Below are 16,443 nucleotides of genomic sequence, written 5' to 3' on the forward strand. Positions count from 1 at the left end.
TGACGGTATGATAACCGTGACGGTTTCACAATATCATAGTATTTTGATTACTGCTCTAAAATGAGTTCTTTTTAAATGTCTGGATAAAAAACAATAATTTTTTCCCCCTTTGAAAACTTTTATTTTATTTTTTGAAAGGTTTATGATATTTTGGAGCAGTGAACATGACTGGCTCAATTTTTACAGTTTAATAATCCTGTAAAAGTAAATAATAAATCTTACACTTACTTTAGAAACAGTATTACAGAAAGTTTTGGTCGGTTTTAAAACCTTGACTTTTCCGAACCGCGGTATACTTTGAAAACGGTTATCATCCCATCCCCAGCTATAGATAATCCTAATATATAAAGAGAACTGATCGAAAGCTACATTTGACCTTGTGCTTTATTTTTATCCCAAAAAAGAAAGGAACAACGTTATGCTTGGTATTTTGACGTGTCATTAGTATGACAGCCATCTGTGGCCAAAGCTCTCTTGAGTTCACTGTGTTTTTCCTCCAGATTATTTTCTCGTTATATTCCCTACAGTACGGTAATATTAAATATGCCATATAGTCTGTTGTGTTGCATAAATGCTCGCCTCAGTTTTTGGGGTTATTCATGATACGCTGATAGTAAAATCGTAATTCTAAATAGTTTTTACCTCAATATTGGATGGATGAACTGGGAAGAGAAGATTGACACTTCACTGATTGTTTATAGTTCAATGGAATTTACTCCCATTATTCACACAAAGAATCATGCGACGAGCTTTTTCTGCCCTTCTTCCTTGTTCTGATGTGCAAAACATTCCACTGTCATCTTTACAGAAAACATGCCCTGTTTAAAAGTCGCTCATCTGATTATCATGTGCATAATAAATGCATGTTTTGAATTCCACCAATGAGGAGCATGACACTTAATATACCTCATATACTATACTTAATAAGGAGTGAGAGTACACACACACACACACACTTATAAGCCCATAATTCCTAACCATTTGGCCACAACTGCCTCTGTATTGAGATAATGTACTGTATAATGTCCCCTGATTGGGATTATAAAAAAGTGAGTGGGTGAAGTTTATTATCATACACTGCAAACATCATAAACACTCCTCCACACAACATTTTAGAGGGCACATAATAGGTGTGTGAAATGAATTGTTGGTGCTAACTAAGATTGCTTCTGCCCAACAGCCATGCAGGAAGAAGCATTAAAGCTGGTTCTGCTCGCTCTGGAGGATGGTTCGGCCCTTTCAAGGAAAGTTCTGGTCCTGTTTGTGGTCCAGAGATTGGAACCACGCTTTCCTCAGGCCTCCAAAACCAGCATAGGACACGTGGTGCAGCTCCTCTACAGGGCCTCCTGCTTTAAGGTTTCCTTTACTATATTGATGTTTCTTATTACTTTTCATGGTTTGATATATATATGTGTGTGTGTGTGTGTGTGTGTGTGTGTGTGTGTGTGTGTGTGTGTGTGTGTGTGTGTGTGTGTGTGTGTGTGTGTGTGTGTGTGTGTGTGTGTATGTGTGTGTGTGTGTGTGTGTGTGTGTGTGTGTGTGTGTGTGTGTGTGTTTGAGTGAGTGTGTTTTTTTTAAATCTATTTGTATAATTTTAGCTAATTATATTTAGAAAGTCTGTAATAATAAAGATACTTATAAGAAATTATTTATTTATAAAACACAAAATACTAGCTTCACTTAACTATAATGCTGTGTTCACACCAGATGCGGAATGCATTGCGCTATTCGCGCGTAAATAGCCGCATGAACATTTGAGTTTACTCGCTTCATTTGTGTGTCAAAACCGCTTCATTCGCGTGTCAAATTCGCTTCAGAACAGACGCGTATTTGCGTGATGGGCAGGGCTTCTGTCTGCTCGGTGACTGTAGCTTCGTTGCTAAATGGCTAACATGGGTTTTATGAAGAAAATAACCGTTTTTATGTTTAGGGTCATTTCTATATCCTCTGTTAGTCCACTATATCCTTTCAGAGCTGAACCTGGATGACGGAGGCTTTCAGCGGTGCTTTTGACTGAGCCAAGCTCAGTTTGATGAACTTTTTGTCGGTGTCGGCTGGAGGTTTTCTCCCGGGATACTGACAACAGGGGATACGTCACAATCACGCCCCCACAAGAGCAAGCTCCTGATAGGTTAACGCTGCGCGAATGTCCACTGAAGTTCAGATTTTTGAACTCAAGCGATTTGCGCGTTAAGCGTGTCAAACACGTAAAACGCTCAATTCGTGCCATTCGCACCGCGCCAGTCATGCGTATCGCGCCGCAGGATGTCTATTCGCGCGTTTGCATTGACTTAACATGTAAATCACTCGCGCTTGACACGCGTTCCGCGTCTGGTGTGAATGCAGCATAATATTAGCTGCACTTTTTTTTTTCCAGCTTTTTATTTTTTTTTATTTACAAGCTTTCTTACCTGTCAAATTGTTACATTTATTGTTTATATTAGGAATATTAGGAATTTAATAACAAGTACATGTATTTTTAATAATGAAATATTATTAATTCTAAAAAGTAATAATTGATATTAATGACATTATATTAAATTTGTTTTATTTTTGTAATTTTATTAAAAGTAATTTAAATGAAAATATAAATAAAATTAGGCCTGTATAAAATTGCCATTAGCTATTAAACAGTTACAGTAAACACTTACAGTTAAATATATATTGATGTTAACACATATGTTCAACTATAAAATGAAATGTAAACCATTTTGTTTATTAATTTTTTTTGTTCGTTTTAACTTCAGGTGACCAAGCGTGATGAGGACTCCTCCTTGATGCAGCTGAAGGAAGAGTTTCGCACATATGAGGCTCTTCGTAGAGAACACGACTCTCAGATCGTCCAGATCGCAATGGAGGGCGGCCTGCGCATTGCCCCAGACCAGTGGTCTTCTCTCCTGTATGGCGACCAGTCCCACAAGTCCCACATGCAGTCTATTATTGACAAGGTACAACAGGATGAACAAAAATGGATTTTATGTAGAGCTGTGGCAAAAAATCATTAGATTTTGTGAATTTTTATTTTTAATTTTTTCCAAAATGCATCACTATTCTGCCTCAAATCGATTCTGAGCTTAGTTTTTAACAGCAGATGGTGCTCTGGGCTAGTCTAGAAGTTAGCCATAACTGTTTATATTATTACAACAATTTATATACTGTACAACAAATATGACTGTTTTTACATTACTGTGAGCGGTAGGTTTGGGGTTGGGCTGGGGTAGATTTTAATAAAATATAATTAATGGCTAAGTTCAAAATAATATAAGTAATTGTCTTTATAATTACTTTTTGTACATTTACTGTGAGGGGAAGGTTTGTGGTTGGTTACATGAGTAATATAATGGGTAATTTAATAAATATTTTAAATAATTGTCATTAAACTCAAATCTGCTTTCCCACAATGGCTCACACTGAGCCAGAAAAAGACACGCACAGCTCTTTTCATAAATCACAATTTATTAGTGTTTTTAAACAAATGTTTATTAACTTATTTAACCAGGAATGTCCCATTGAGATACAATATCTATATCTCTTCTACCAGGGAGTCCAGGTTAAGACAGACAGCATAGAATAGAGTTACAAAAAATATATATATATATATATAACACGCACACAAAAACAGTATAAACCATAATCAATTGTTAAAACGTCTTTAAACTATTTTTAAATATAGCTATGGATGGTACGGATTTCATATGTAATATATGTTGAAGCTCACTCCATACGTATGGAGTATACTTGGAAAATGCAGATCGACCTACCTCTGTGTTAAAAAATGGCATCTTAAGTAAGAGTATACAATATCTGCTGATCTGGTATTGTAAGTATTCAAACAGTACTCCAACAAACTAGATAAATACTGTGGTAATTTACTAAGCTTATAAATGGAAACTACAATATGTTGTTTTCTCCTTAACTGTAATGAGCTCTATTCTGTCATTTTATATAAACTACAGAGATGTGTGCGTGCGCTTGAACCAGGGACACTATGATATACAAGATCCAATTTTTTAAAAAACATTCAGAGGTGCTTGCATATAAAGTTTATCACCGTAATTCAATACTGATAGACGTGTAATCTCAACTAAACATTGTTGAAAATAAAAAACCTGATAATGGTCTAAGATTTTTTTTAAAAGGCTATCAATATAAAAAAAAAAACTGTAAGACAACTTCATCAAGCCCGACACCTAAATATTTATAAGATGCATATTAAATAACTTTTATTTTATTTTGCGTCAGGTTTTACTAATTAAATGCATGTTCTTACCTATATTTGAGAATTAGAATATTAGATATTTCACAATAAAATTAGGACATTTATCGATATTTACAGAAAAGGAAAAAAATATGTAAATGCTTAAATCGTCTGGGCTGTGATGTGTTGTGATAACTTGCACCTCGCCATGAAAACTTTAAAGCGGTCACATTAAAAAACTCAAGAGGGTCAGTGTTTAAAATGACATGTGAAAGGCGTAAGTGTTGGTAAATATTTTTTGTTGTTGTTTACACTTTTCTTCAAATGTTATGTGGATGAAATTGGGTTAAATTCTCGTTGTTGTTGGTTTTTTTTTTTTGACAAATTAGAGTCAAAAGTGGTTTACAGAGGGAGTTTTGTGAACTCTTAATTAATTATGTAGTTAAAGAAATTACTAAAAAGAAAGCAGCAAGAATAAAATACATGTCAGATTTTGTTTTTAGAATGAAATAGCAGGTATAATCAGGCAAAAATGTAACTTTATTATTAAAGTGTTACACAGATATGAATATAACTTTTAAGTTTGGTATATTTAAGTGCTGATAAAGTTATGGCTCAGTAAAAAGTATGGCTCTGTGAAGGAGGAAAAAAATCCATTATAAAACAAATTAAATTTAAATAAATTAATCAATTTTAAATAAAATATGCCAACACAAGTTGCTAAATGTGACAAACACCTGAAAGGATGTTTTGGATGTTTTTTTGGTTTTTTTTTTATTAATCTGAAAAGACACTTCGCGCAAAACCCCCAAATCGTAAAAGTTGGTGCATAAAGTCAGGTGCATAAAAACAGTGCTAAAATTTCACTTGGAGGTTTTTCAAGGCAGGTCTATAAAGAAATTATGGTGTTTGCGTTCTCCAGCACTCCTCGTAATGTAGCTAACACATTTAGTATGTAGGGAACGTCACCGTGTGCATGAAAACATGTTGATTTTTGTCCGCCTGTCGGTATGTGAAGAATGTGTTTATGAGGTTTTGTGTGTTTCAGCTTCAGACTCCAGCATCTTTCGCTCAGAGCGTGCAGGAGCTTACCATCGCCCTGCAGAGAACCGGAGATCCTGCCAATCTGAACCGCCTCAGGCCTCATTTGGAGCTGCTGGCCGACATCGACCCCAGTCCAGGTCTGTCCGTCTGCAGTCTTGAGTGTATCGGCACTGCTATACAGACAAATGGCATGTGTGAAGTTGTGTGTTTGTGCTCATTTGTGTTTGTGCTAATAGATGCCCCTGCGCCCACATGGGAGCAGTTGGCTAAAGGGTTGGAGGCGGTACGGACTGTTGTTCATGGACTGGTGGATTTCATCCAGAACCACAGCAAGAAAGGAGGGGATCAGCAGCAGGTCTGTACACAGATCGTGAAATAATCCCTGTTCAAAATTTCATTTGAAATCTGTGAAATCAAACTGCACAATTATGTATTTTGCTAGCCCATATTGTTATTGTTTAGGTGAACAATTTATCCATGCAAGTTAATACGGTGAAATAAAAAGTTTGTTTTTATAATCAAACTCTGAACATCTGCTTCCGCGTTTGGAGCGGCGGTCCTTCTCTGATAATGTCAGTTTGACAGCGTCATACTCAATATTCTTAACTACAACCCTCTTATCCAGGGTATCCACGGGATCTCAAAAGCAAAATTTTAGGCCTTAAAAAGTCTTAAGCCTACTGAAATATTGTGTTGTAGGTCTTTAATCTTTTTAAACAGATCTTCATTTTCCTTTATTCATGTAAAGCTACGCAGTCTGGCCATTAACAATGTATATTATCATACAACAATGTACGCTCATCCAATCACCAACAATCCCAATCTCAATAAAAAATGTTATTTAAAAATAGCATTTTAACTTTATTTACTATAAAGTTTTAATTACTTTCCTCACAGTAACATTTGTTTAACAATTCTCCATTTATTTACTGCCGAGGACTGACCTGACCTATATTTTTATTATTACATTATTATTATTGAATTGTATTAAATTCTAATCATTTTTTGATAAGGCAAGTGAAATTTTTTCATACTGGTATATTTGAATAATCCTTAGCATTTAGCCCTGTATAAGTCTAAAATTTCATTCATAATGGTCTTAAAAAGTCTTAAATTTAACTTAGTGAAACCTGCAGAAACCCTGTTACCGTTAGTTTGCTATGAGGGAATGATCAGCAAAAAGAAAGCCCCGCCCCCTACTCAATATTCAGTTTCAGTTGGAAGTATATGCGTATGTTATTTTGAGTTTGATTTTTCAATTTCTGTACTTGAATACTGTTAGACTGTAGAAAACCTTAAAGCACTGTTTGTTTCACTTTTATTTTTGCTCTGTTGTATTTATACATGTTCATAATTTATTATAATTTATCCAAACGCTCTGCATCAAAAAAGGCTTCATCATCCCAGTCAATCTAAATGAATAATTCTTTTCAAATAGAGCTATTCAAATCATCTGGTGAAATTCTATTCATATCACAGAAAAACAATATATTGCAATGTCTAATTTATATATATATATAAATATAAGTAGTATATAAGTAATAAGTAGTAGTAGTAGTATTGCATTGGTTTATTCATTGTAATTTATTGAAGCGTTAGCTCAGTAACCAGTACATAAACATGTATCTGCACATACTGAATATATACAGTTGACGTCAAAAAAGAAATTGTGCCCTCTTGTGAATTGTTTTTCTTTTTTAAATACTTTACCAAATGATGTTTAACAGAGCAAGAAATTATTCATAGTATTTCCTTTTTTTATTTTTTCTTCCGGAGAAAGCCTTATTTGTTAGATTTTTGCTCGAATAAAAGCAGTTTTTCCTTTTTTTTTTTTTTTTTTTTTTTTTTTTTACATTTTAAGGTCAATATTATTATAAGCAGTATTTTTTCAATTGTCTATAGAACAAACCATCATTATACAATGATTTGCTTATTGCCTAGTAAACCTAATTAACCTAGTTAGCCATTGCATGTCACTTTAGGCTGAATACTAGTGTCTTAAAATATCAAGTAAAATATGATTTACTGTCATCATGGCAAAGATAAAAGAAATCAGTTTTTAAATCAGAAATTATTTATTAAAATTGAGGAAAAGTATACAGAAGGGCTAATAATTTAGGAGGGCTAATAATTCTGACTTCAACTGTAAGTAATCCTCTCTGACCTCTTGACTCTCGCTCCACAGCCTCCTCAGCACAGCAAATACAAGACCTACATGTGCCGTGACATGAAGCAGAAGGGTGGCTGTCCCCGTGGAGCGAGCTGCACCTTTGCTCACTCTCAGGACGAGCTAGAAAAGTGAGCACCACATTAAACACATTCAGTACTGCAGAATCAGTGTTTGCATCAGCTTCACCTTCTCTTGTGTACCGACAGATACCGTAAGATGAACAAGCGTGTGGGGATGCGCCGTCAGCTCAGTCAGTCTCTTACCCAGCTGAATGAGCTGGATCTGGGACTGTTATCTGACGACGGGCCGCCCATGGAGGGTCTGCCACGCAAATCCTCCTCTATCACCAACGGGATACTGGCAGCGGGACCTGGATCGGCTCTGGCTCATCTGGTTTCCCGAGGCTCGGACCCATCTTATGAGCCCACACACAAACCTACCAAGATGGATTCTGGGAGCCTTAGTGCACCTGGCTCACCTCCAGACTCGTGAGTTTGTTCGCTGGCACCAGGAACAAGAATCTCATGTAGGACTGACGTAGAAACATGTAACATTTATGTCAAATATATATTTAATTGTTTAATAAGTTATTAGTTAAAAATTTTAATAGTTTTTTGTTTAATTAATTTCATTTAATCAATTAATAATTAATAAAAAATATTAGGGTATGTAAAATTATTTTATAATGTTTTATAGCAATATTTTTTAAATCTAATTATTAATTTTAATCAAATTATTAATTAAAATAGTATTAATTTTAAAGCATTAATTAATATTAATTTCCCCATTTTATTTTTATTTGTATTAACTTTAATTAAAATTGATGTTTAATTAAATTTTGTTAATATTATAAAAATTATAATAAAATTCAAAAAAGTGTAAAATATAAAATCTAATTTTTTAATTACTTTTTGATTGTCATTAAATATTTTTTATTTAATTTTAAATAAATAAATCGTTTAAAATACGAATTGATTTATTATTAGTTTTTATTGCTATTTGTTTGCCATTAGGGTTAGGTTATTATTCTTTTTAGTAAATTTTTGGCTTTTTATTTTTTTATTAACTTTAATCAAATTTAACTTCATAATTCAACCAATTTATTCATATTTTTTTCTTTTAATAAATATAATATTAATGTAATAATATAAAAAATATATAAAAAATTATATAATTTATAATTATTAAAATACAGACACAGGAGCTGAAATCAGTTTAAAAAAATAATTCATTTTTTTTAATCAATTAATAAATGATAAAAATATATTAATTTATGTATAATTATTTCATATAATCTATATATTTGTGGATAATTATTTGCAGTTTATTTTAATTAAATATTAATTGCACTCTATCTCCTCCGATTCATAGATTGGAATCCATACCGAAACCATCAATGCTTATGAATGCCCAGTCCAGGATAGCAGGCGATGGCGCAGTGGGACAGAAGCACTTGTCTGCGGTGCCTAGAGTTCCTCAGATGTATTCGTCACACCAGCCTGACCTGTATTTCCCTGAAACAAGAGCACCACCACCACCATCTGCCTCATACGAATCCTCCCAGTATGCCACAGGTACACAGAAACTGTTATCTACAGCCCAAAAGGCTATCTAATTTAAATAGCAATATAAAATATAAATATAGAAAACAAAAGAAATGTGAAAACTAAATAATGTGAGTCTGCTTTGATATTTTAATTGAGACCAAAAGAAAGGAAGCTAGGAGTCATAACATATGACATAATATATGCTTTAAAATCATTTAATAAAATAAGCTATAATAGTAACATTGTTCTAATGATGTGTTAGCAAGATGCATGTCTTTTTCGCAAACATTTATTACTGGATGATGCACATTCTCCTGTTTTGTTAGTATGATTGCAAATGAATTGATTTTATACATCAGTTCAACAACAACAGCAAAAAGTATTAGAAGACATTTTTAATATAATGTTTATATTTTTCCTCTGTTTCATCAGTAAAGTTTTTTCCAAACTATGCTGGTCCAAGAAATATGTTTCCTTCCAGAATTAACCGATTTTGGAATCTATTTTTTAATGAAATATTTGTAATGACAGTCAATTGCTTAATTTCCAAATGAATTAGCTGTTTTGAACAAATCACTTGAATTAAAAAGTCAATGAATCAATTCGTTAATATAGGGACTTTCAGCCTGATTTTAGTGTCATTTATTTAGCTCCATGTCACAAGAACAAAAACGCACTAAATATATTATGTAGTAATTGTCATCAATCTAAAAATGTTTAAATGTATAGATTTAAATTAATATATTCACTGCAAAAAGGATAAAGTACTGCAATTTTATTGTTTATTATACACTGGTTAGTGTGGTTAATGGTAATAATAATATTAAAAAGATAGTTCACCCAAAAATCTAAATTCTGTCATCATTCACTCATTCTAAAATTGTTTCAAAGCCTGTTGAGTTTAACACTTTTCTGAAATAGATGATATTTTAATGAATGTTGGATCGCAGCAGCAAATAAATTTCATAGTTTTTTCATACTATTGCTCACAACTGCTGCTAGTTCCCAAAAGTTTTCAGAATGTCTTGTTTTGTGTCGTAAGAGAGAAATTGATGGAAGTTTAGAACCACTTGAGTGTGAGAAAATATTCATCCCTTTTAATGTTGTAATTGCAAACTACTATTTAACAAATTTGTCCCTCATAAGAGGACATTTCCTCCAGTGTCCCATTCAACCTAATTTCACTTTCAGTGTGTCATCTGGGTCTTAAAAAGTATTAAAAGTTGATAAATCAATGTAGAGAAATACTAGCTAATTCAGATAGATTTGTATAATAGATTTGTATTCATGATATGAATAATGTTTTAGTTTTGGATTTGTTCCTTACATTAATGTTAAGTATATACGCTGTAAGTTAAAATCTCTTCAGTGTTTCCAGTTGAAACCTAATGTGGTTATAAGGTCTTAAAATGTATGGAAAGAGTCTTAAAAAAGGTCTTAAAAGGAATTGAAGCTCACTCTCTGATTCCTGTATATACTCTGAATTTGACACTTAGAATTTTGCACTTCTATAACCAAGCACTCTGCTTTTCTCTTTTCAGCTGGTAATCCTTACCCCCACCATCATCGTTACCCTCGTCATCCCGCACCGGATCCAGGAATGTCGCCATATCCGGACTCTTATCCCAACCCCTACGTCTCAAAGCACCAATACGCCAATCCTAGCGCTCATTATGGATACCCTTCACGCCATGACAACCGATGCCACTCACCCTACGCTCATCCCCAAACATTCGCCCCACGTGAAGAGCTTGTCCGAAGAAGTCCAGACATCCCTCCCCCGCTACAACCCCAAAACACCAGCACCTCATATCTACCCGAATCTGCTCAGGAGAGATACACCAATGACACCTATAACCATCCCAGTCAGATCAGGAATTATCACAGGGTAAGAACCACTACTTTTAATACAACCCCAAATCAACCGCCGCTTTTGGACACTGTTAACATAGGGCTTCTTTTTTTGCACAGTACAGTTTTGACTAGCATTTGTTGATATAACTACGTATTGTGGTACTTAGGTAGTTTTATAGCTTATAGATGAATGGTGATTCTTGACGCAGAGCCGCCTGATGGATCGGAGATTACGTTTTGAAGATTACGTCCTTGTCCTTTACGCACTGAAATACCTCCAGATTCCTTGAATCTTTTAATGATGTTATGCACTGAAGAGGATTTCAATAATTTTCCCATGTTTTTGTTGGCAAACTGTTGATCCTCAGCCCATCTTTGCTCCTAAAGAACTGGACCTTTTTTGGATGCTGCTTTAGTACCAAATCATAATTGGAATCACCTGTTGACATCACTTGTTTCAAATCAAATCACTATTTAACAAATTTACCTGATTACTAGCCCTAAATTGCTCTTGTCCCAACTTTTTTGGAAGGTCTTAATGACAGGAAGGGATGTATATTTACAAGTGAAATGAAGTTGACCGCACAAAACATGAAATATTTTTTCATATTTTCTGCCATAAAATACAAGTCTAAGAAAATTTGGAAGTCACTATTTTTTTATTGACGTTTTTCTGGTTTAGGGTTGTATCTCAGCTTTTTCATATTTTATGTTGCACCTCTCTGCAATCTCAAATATTGTTGTGTACAGTTGCAGTGTTGTGAAGTTATGTAGAGCAAGTTAAAACCACAATGTCAGATTTTATTTTCTAGTAGGAGCTAGTAAAAGAACATTAAGGGCCCCAGAACAAAACCCTGAGGGACACCTTGAGAGACATAGGCAGTAGCGGTTGAAAATGTAATGCTGATGGTCAGCATTGCAGCAGTCTCTGGTTTACAGCTTAAATAATGAAAATCTTGTGTTCCCAGAATGCCTACCCTCGAACTCAGCACTCGCTAGACTACCTGCACCGGCGCAGAAAGGAGATCATGGCCCAGCTGGAGGAGAGGAAGGTTGTTTCTCCACCGCCTTTCGCCTCTTCACACTCTTATGACTCGGGCTACCCTCAAGATATGAGGGCACAGAGAGATGTAAGAATAAAGCATGTTAATAATTAGAATAATAATTTAATTTAAAAGATTTTTGGCTGCAAGCTAATGTAAACCATACCTACTACCTGACAAAAGTCTTGTTGTCGATCCCAGTTGTAGGAGCAACAAATAATAGCTTGACTTAGTTGATCATTTGGAAAAGTGTCAGAAGGTTGATTTTTCTGATAAATCATCTGTTGAACTATATCCCAGTCATCACAAATACTGCAGAAAACCTATTGGAACCCGCATGGACTCAAGATTCTCACCAAAATCATTCAAGTTTGGTGAAGGAAAAATCGTGGATTGGGGTTACGTTCAGTATGGGGCGTGCAAGAGATCTGTAGAGGGGATGACAGCCTGAGATATCAAGACATTACACACACAAATACACGCAAATTCTTCAGCAGGATAGCGCTCCTGCTCATACTTCAACCTCCACATCAAAGTTCCTGAAAGAAAAAAAAGTCAAGGTGCTCCAGGATTGGCCAGCCCAGTCACCTGACATGAACATCATTAAGCATTGATTGTCTGGGGTAAGATGTAAGAGGAAGTTTTGAAGATGAATCCAAAGAATCTTGATGAACTCTGGGAGTCCTGCAAGAACATTTTCTTTGCCATTCTAGATGTATTTATTAATAAGTTATTTGAGTCATTGCAGAGATGTATGGATACAGTCCTCCAAGCTCATGGGAGTCATACTCAATAATAATTCTGTTTCCACTGCACCATGACTTTAAATTCTTTACTGTACATTATTTCTGTTAAGTGACAAAACCTTTTTTGAGCAAAGTCAGACCTTACTGTCCTAATTAAATGAATAATCCTAATTTGCCTTCCATATAAGCCACTTCTAGTTGATCATTTGGTATCAGAAGTCAAGTTATTATTTGTTCTTCCTAAAGGGCGTCACACGCCGAATGCACCGCTCATCGCCGCAACACAGCATGCACATGACAGTTGAAAATATCGCACACCAGGCGCGCACATTCGCTTGCTATTTAAAATGAAACTAACCAGATGGCGTTCTGTGGTGCAGCAGAAATATGAACAGTGTCCTGAGTTGTGGCTGGATGCCACCGACTAGCGGCACTGTTGTGTGTACCCTGATAAAAACCTATATTTAGAATTCTGAAATGCATGGCGAATCACTGAGCGGCGCTTCTGGTGTGCGACCTGCATAAAACTTGTATAAGTGACAAGACTTTTGTCAGGTAGGGGAAAGATTACATTGTCAGCATTAGTACTGTATTCTTGACACATTTGTACTGTTGTCTTTGGCTTTTTGTCCTCTGCTCCCATCAGCCTGCTCTTTTTTCTTTTCTTTTTTTTTTTTCTTTTCTTTACTTTTTTAACTGTATTTCTTATGAAAGTGTATTTAATGTTTAATGTTGTGCTTCTATTTTAGGTGTGACTTTTTAACATTCTGTAAAGGGTCTACGGATGAAAAATAGCCATTCTTGGCTAATTCTGGCACATTTTACAGTAATGTTTATTAATGTGCATTGACCCTGTAAACAAATAAACTAAACTAGTGTATATAGACCACACCTGTACATACATTTTTTTCCTAGTATGTTTTATTTTGAAATAATAATACAAAAAAGTTTAATACTGTTTTTATAGAAAGATATAATTATAATAATACTGTTTTTAAAATTAAACTTGATTGAAATATTCATAATATTATTTTTATTCATTAATACTTATTAAAATTTTCCTTTAATATGTTTATTTAAGAATTTTATTTCATAAATAAATAATTTTTTATATATGTTTTTTTTTATTAATATAAATTACATAGGGAATTTTCAAACATTTTGTTTAGCATTTAAGATTTTCTATTATAATACATTTACCATTTTCATTTTCTAATTATTTTTTACAATAGATTGTCTCATGATTTTTATTTTTATATTTCTAAATGTTGTTTACTCAAAAGCAAACAAAAAAAAGATCGATTTTGTAGTCTTCCATAATAAGTCGTCATGTCCATATGGTTTACAGTACATTGAGAACTCGCATGGATTTGGACACTTCCGGGAACCGGACTACACTGCCTCATATTCACCATGGTTATGTGACACCATCGGTTCTTACATCGGCAGCAAAGACATGAAGTCCAAAGAGGGCATGCACTCCATGGACGCAGTAAGTTTGCCTGTTTATAGTTAACAGAACTTTACAGAAACTTAGCATTGGCCAGTTTTGCCTCGAGGCAGTAAGAAACCACACGCAACGCCCTGACAAACAACCACAAGTATTACATTTGTGTTCATTGCAAGAGGATTTTGCAGTTTTTCTCCCACACAAAAAGTTTGAGCTGTTTTCAGTGGCTGTTCTATTACAAAAGGTTATCAGTGTTTATTCTGGCTAGTCTGTACTAATCATCCTGTTGACTAACCCAAGGCCATAGGTGTATGTGTGTATATATATGTTTGTGTGTGTGTGTGCATTATATGGATGTATCAAAGAAGAGAGAGTAACGTAATCTTGACTTTAGTTCATTTCATACTAGGGCTAAATATATTGTTGAAAAATTAAGTATAATTCTGATACTTTGACACTGCTTTCAGTACAATATTTTTTTCTATACCAATTTAAAACAATTTGTTTTAAAACTATATATTTTATGATGTTAGATATTAAGACATTTTATACTTTAAACATCAAATTTTTTTACATCTTTTTTTTTGCCTTTGCACAAAGAACAAAAATCACTGCAAGTTCAAATTCTGCAGTTTTAAGTTAACCATGTATAGTATAACATCAGTATGCAAGGTTCACTGCTGCATCCTTAAAGCCTGCACGAAACTGCTGTAGAATTATTTCAAAATGATGATGTAGGGGGCATGGCTAAACATATTCTTCCCAAGCCAACAAATTAGCTTTTTTTATGACAGAACTTTACATGGGATATGCACCGATTAATTGTTTACCATATGACCAGTGTTGTGCTGGTTACTGAAAAAAGTAACTAATTACAGTTACTAGTTTCTTCATTCAAAAAGTCACTCAATTACTCTATTGATTACTTACACCAAAAAGTAATGCATTACTGTAAAGTAATATATCTGCATGGAGAATACACTGTTGATCAACTTCACTGTTTTAATTCATTTGCATTCTCACACCATAAGACATCATATATAGGACAGATTTGAACAAAAAATATTTTTTGACACTACTGTAATTTAAGTCAGACCAGCAGCACAAAAGTAAAAATATCACAAGGTGATAAACCAGCAATATACTATACCCTTATAATATATATATATATATATATATATATATATATATATATATATATATATATATACACCTGTTATTTAACCCTTAAACATGTTACTTCACAACTTGAGTATAAAAACTAGAAAGAATATACAACAAACACAAAACCTTTATAAAATAAATAAACGAAAGTGATCTGAATTATCATTTAAAATCAACTTGATGAAACTCAGCATTAAAAAACTGCTATTATAGACAAACATAAATTTTATGCATTTTATACTACAAAACATAATAGCTGCTCAAATTAAATCTGAGCAATTTTCAAACTAACCACAAATTAAATGTGGGATGTCAACAACTTATGGAAAGTAAGCTGTGTATACTCAAAGTGCAAAATCTGCTGTTGTTTAAAAAATATGTAAAACTATTAAAAAAATAAATCACTGCATTTTGTTGAGCAGTACAACACTACATTTAAATAACGTGTTCTGAAATATAGCAGAAATGTGTCACTGTGTTTACTAATCAGTTTTGCTATACAGAACAAATGTGTATTTATTTGAAAACCACAAACATAGTAGTGTTAGTAATAGTAATTAATGATAGTAACATTTACAGCTCTTTCTTGTGAGCACACTTGGCCTCTTTCGCTGGCACCCGGTCTCTCTTGTGCGTATACTTGGTGTACTTTGTGTGCATTCGGTCTCTGCTTTTGCTTGACTATTGTTCAGGCTGGTTCCTCATACATGACACGTCTTCTTTACGGTGGTTGGTTGTCATCCACCAATCCCACAATGCATCACCGCTGTAAACAGGAAGATGTGAGCTAGACTGCAGCTAAAATTAATTAACTTACCAAGTAACGGACAAATGCATCATATTTTAACCATAACGGATGTACTATATTTAAAAAGGAATGTGTTACAGCATTAGTTACTGTCAAAAGTAAAGTCACAAAAAAACGTGTGATTGCCCAACACTGGTTATGACTAGGCCCACATGGAATCTGCGTGTACAGTAATACACAGATGTCTGCAGATTTTTATCTCATCATTGGGTCTTTTTATTTACTTGTGTAAATGTTTGTTCGTTTATATTTGTTCAGTTTTTAAATTAATTTCAGTGTTATTATTGACTAAAAAGAAAATATATGATTTATTGACAATACAGTTTGTAAGGTAATATTTTCTGTCTTTTAGTAGATATATTATATGAGAGACTTGCTTTTACCAAATAATTTGATCTAATTTGATTTGCATTGTAAAC

The 16,443-nt window shown here is 33.9% G+C and overlaps 1 protein-coding gene across 3 annotated transcripts in view; it reads left to right on the plus strand.

The window, feature by feature from the left end:
- The window catches only part of rc3h1a (ring finger and CCCH-type domains 1a), a 46,488-nt gene that overhangs the window by 18,116 nt on the left and 11,929 nt on the right, over positions 1–16,443 (plus strand). For all 3 annotated transcript variants that reach the window (XM_087303146.1, XM_087303145.1, NM_001082859.2), the window contains 10 exon segments: positions 1,181–1,356; positions 2,748–2,948; positions 5,247–5,379; positions 5,479–5,597; positions 7,428–7,540; positions 7,619–7,900; positions 8,784–8,986; positions 10,501–10,847; positions 11,782–11,943; positions 13,951–14,094. In XM_087303146.1, coding sequence (XP_087159272.1) covers positions 1,181–1,356; positions 2,748–2,948; positions 5,247–5,379; positions 5,479–5,597; positions 7,428–7,540; positions 7,619–7,900; positions 8,784–8,986; positions 10,501–10,847; positions 11,782–11,943; positions 13,951–14,094 — 1,880 coding nt within the window.

This window comes from Danio rerio, chromosome 22 (assembly GCF_052040795.2).
Source record: "Danio rerio strain M-AB ecotype USA chromosome 22, GRCz13ab, whole genome shotgun sequence".
Classification (NCBI taxonomy): domain Eukaryota; kingdom Metazoa; phylum Chordata; class Actinopteri; order Cypriniformes; family Danionidae; genus Danio; species Danio rerio.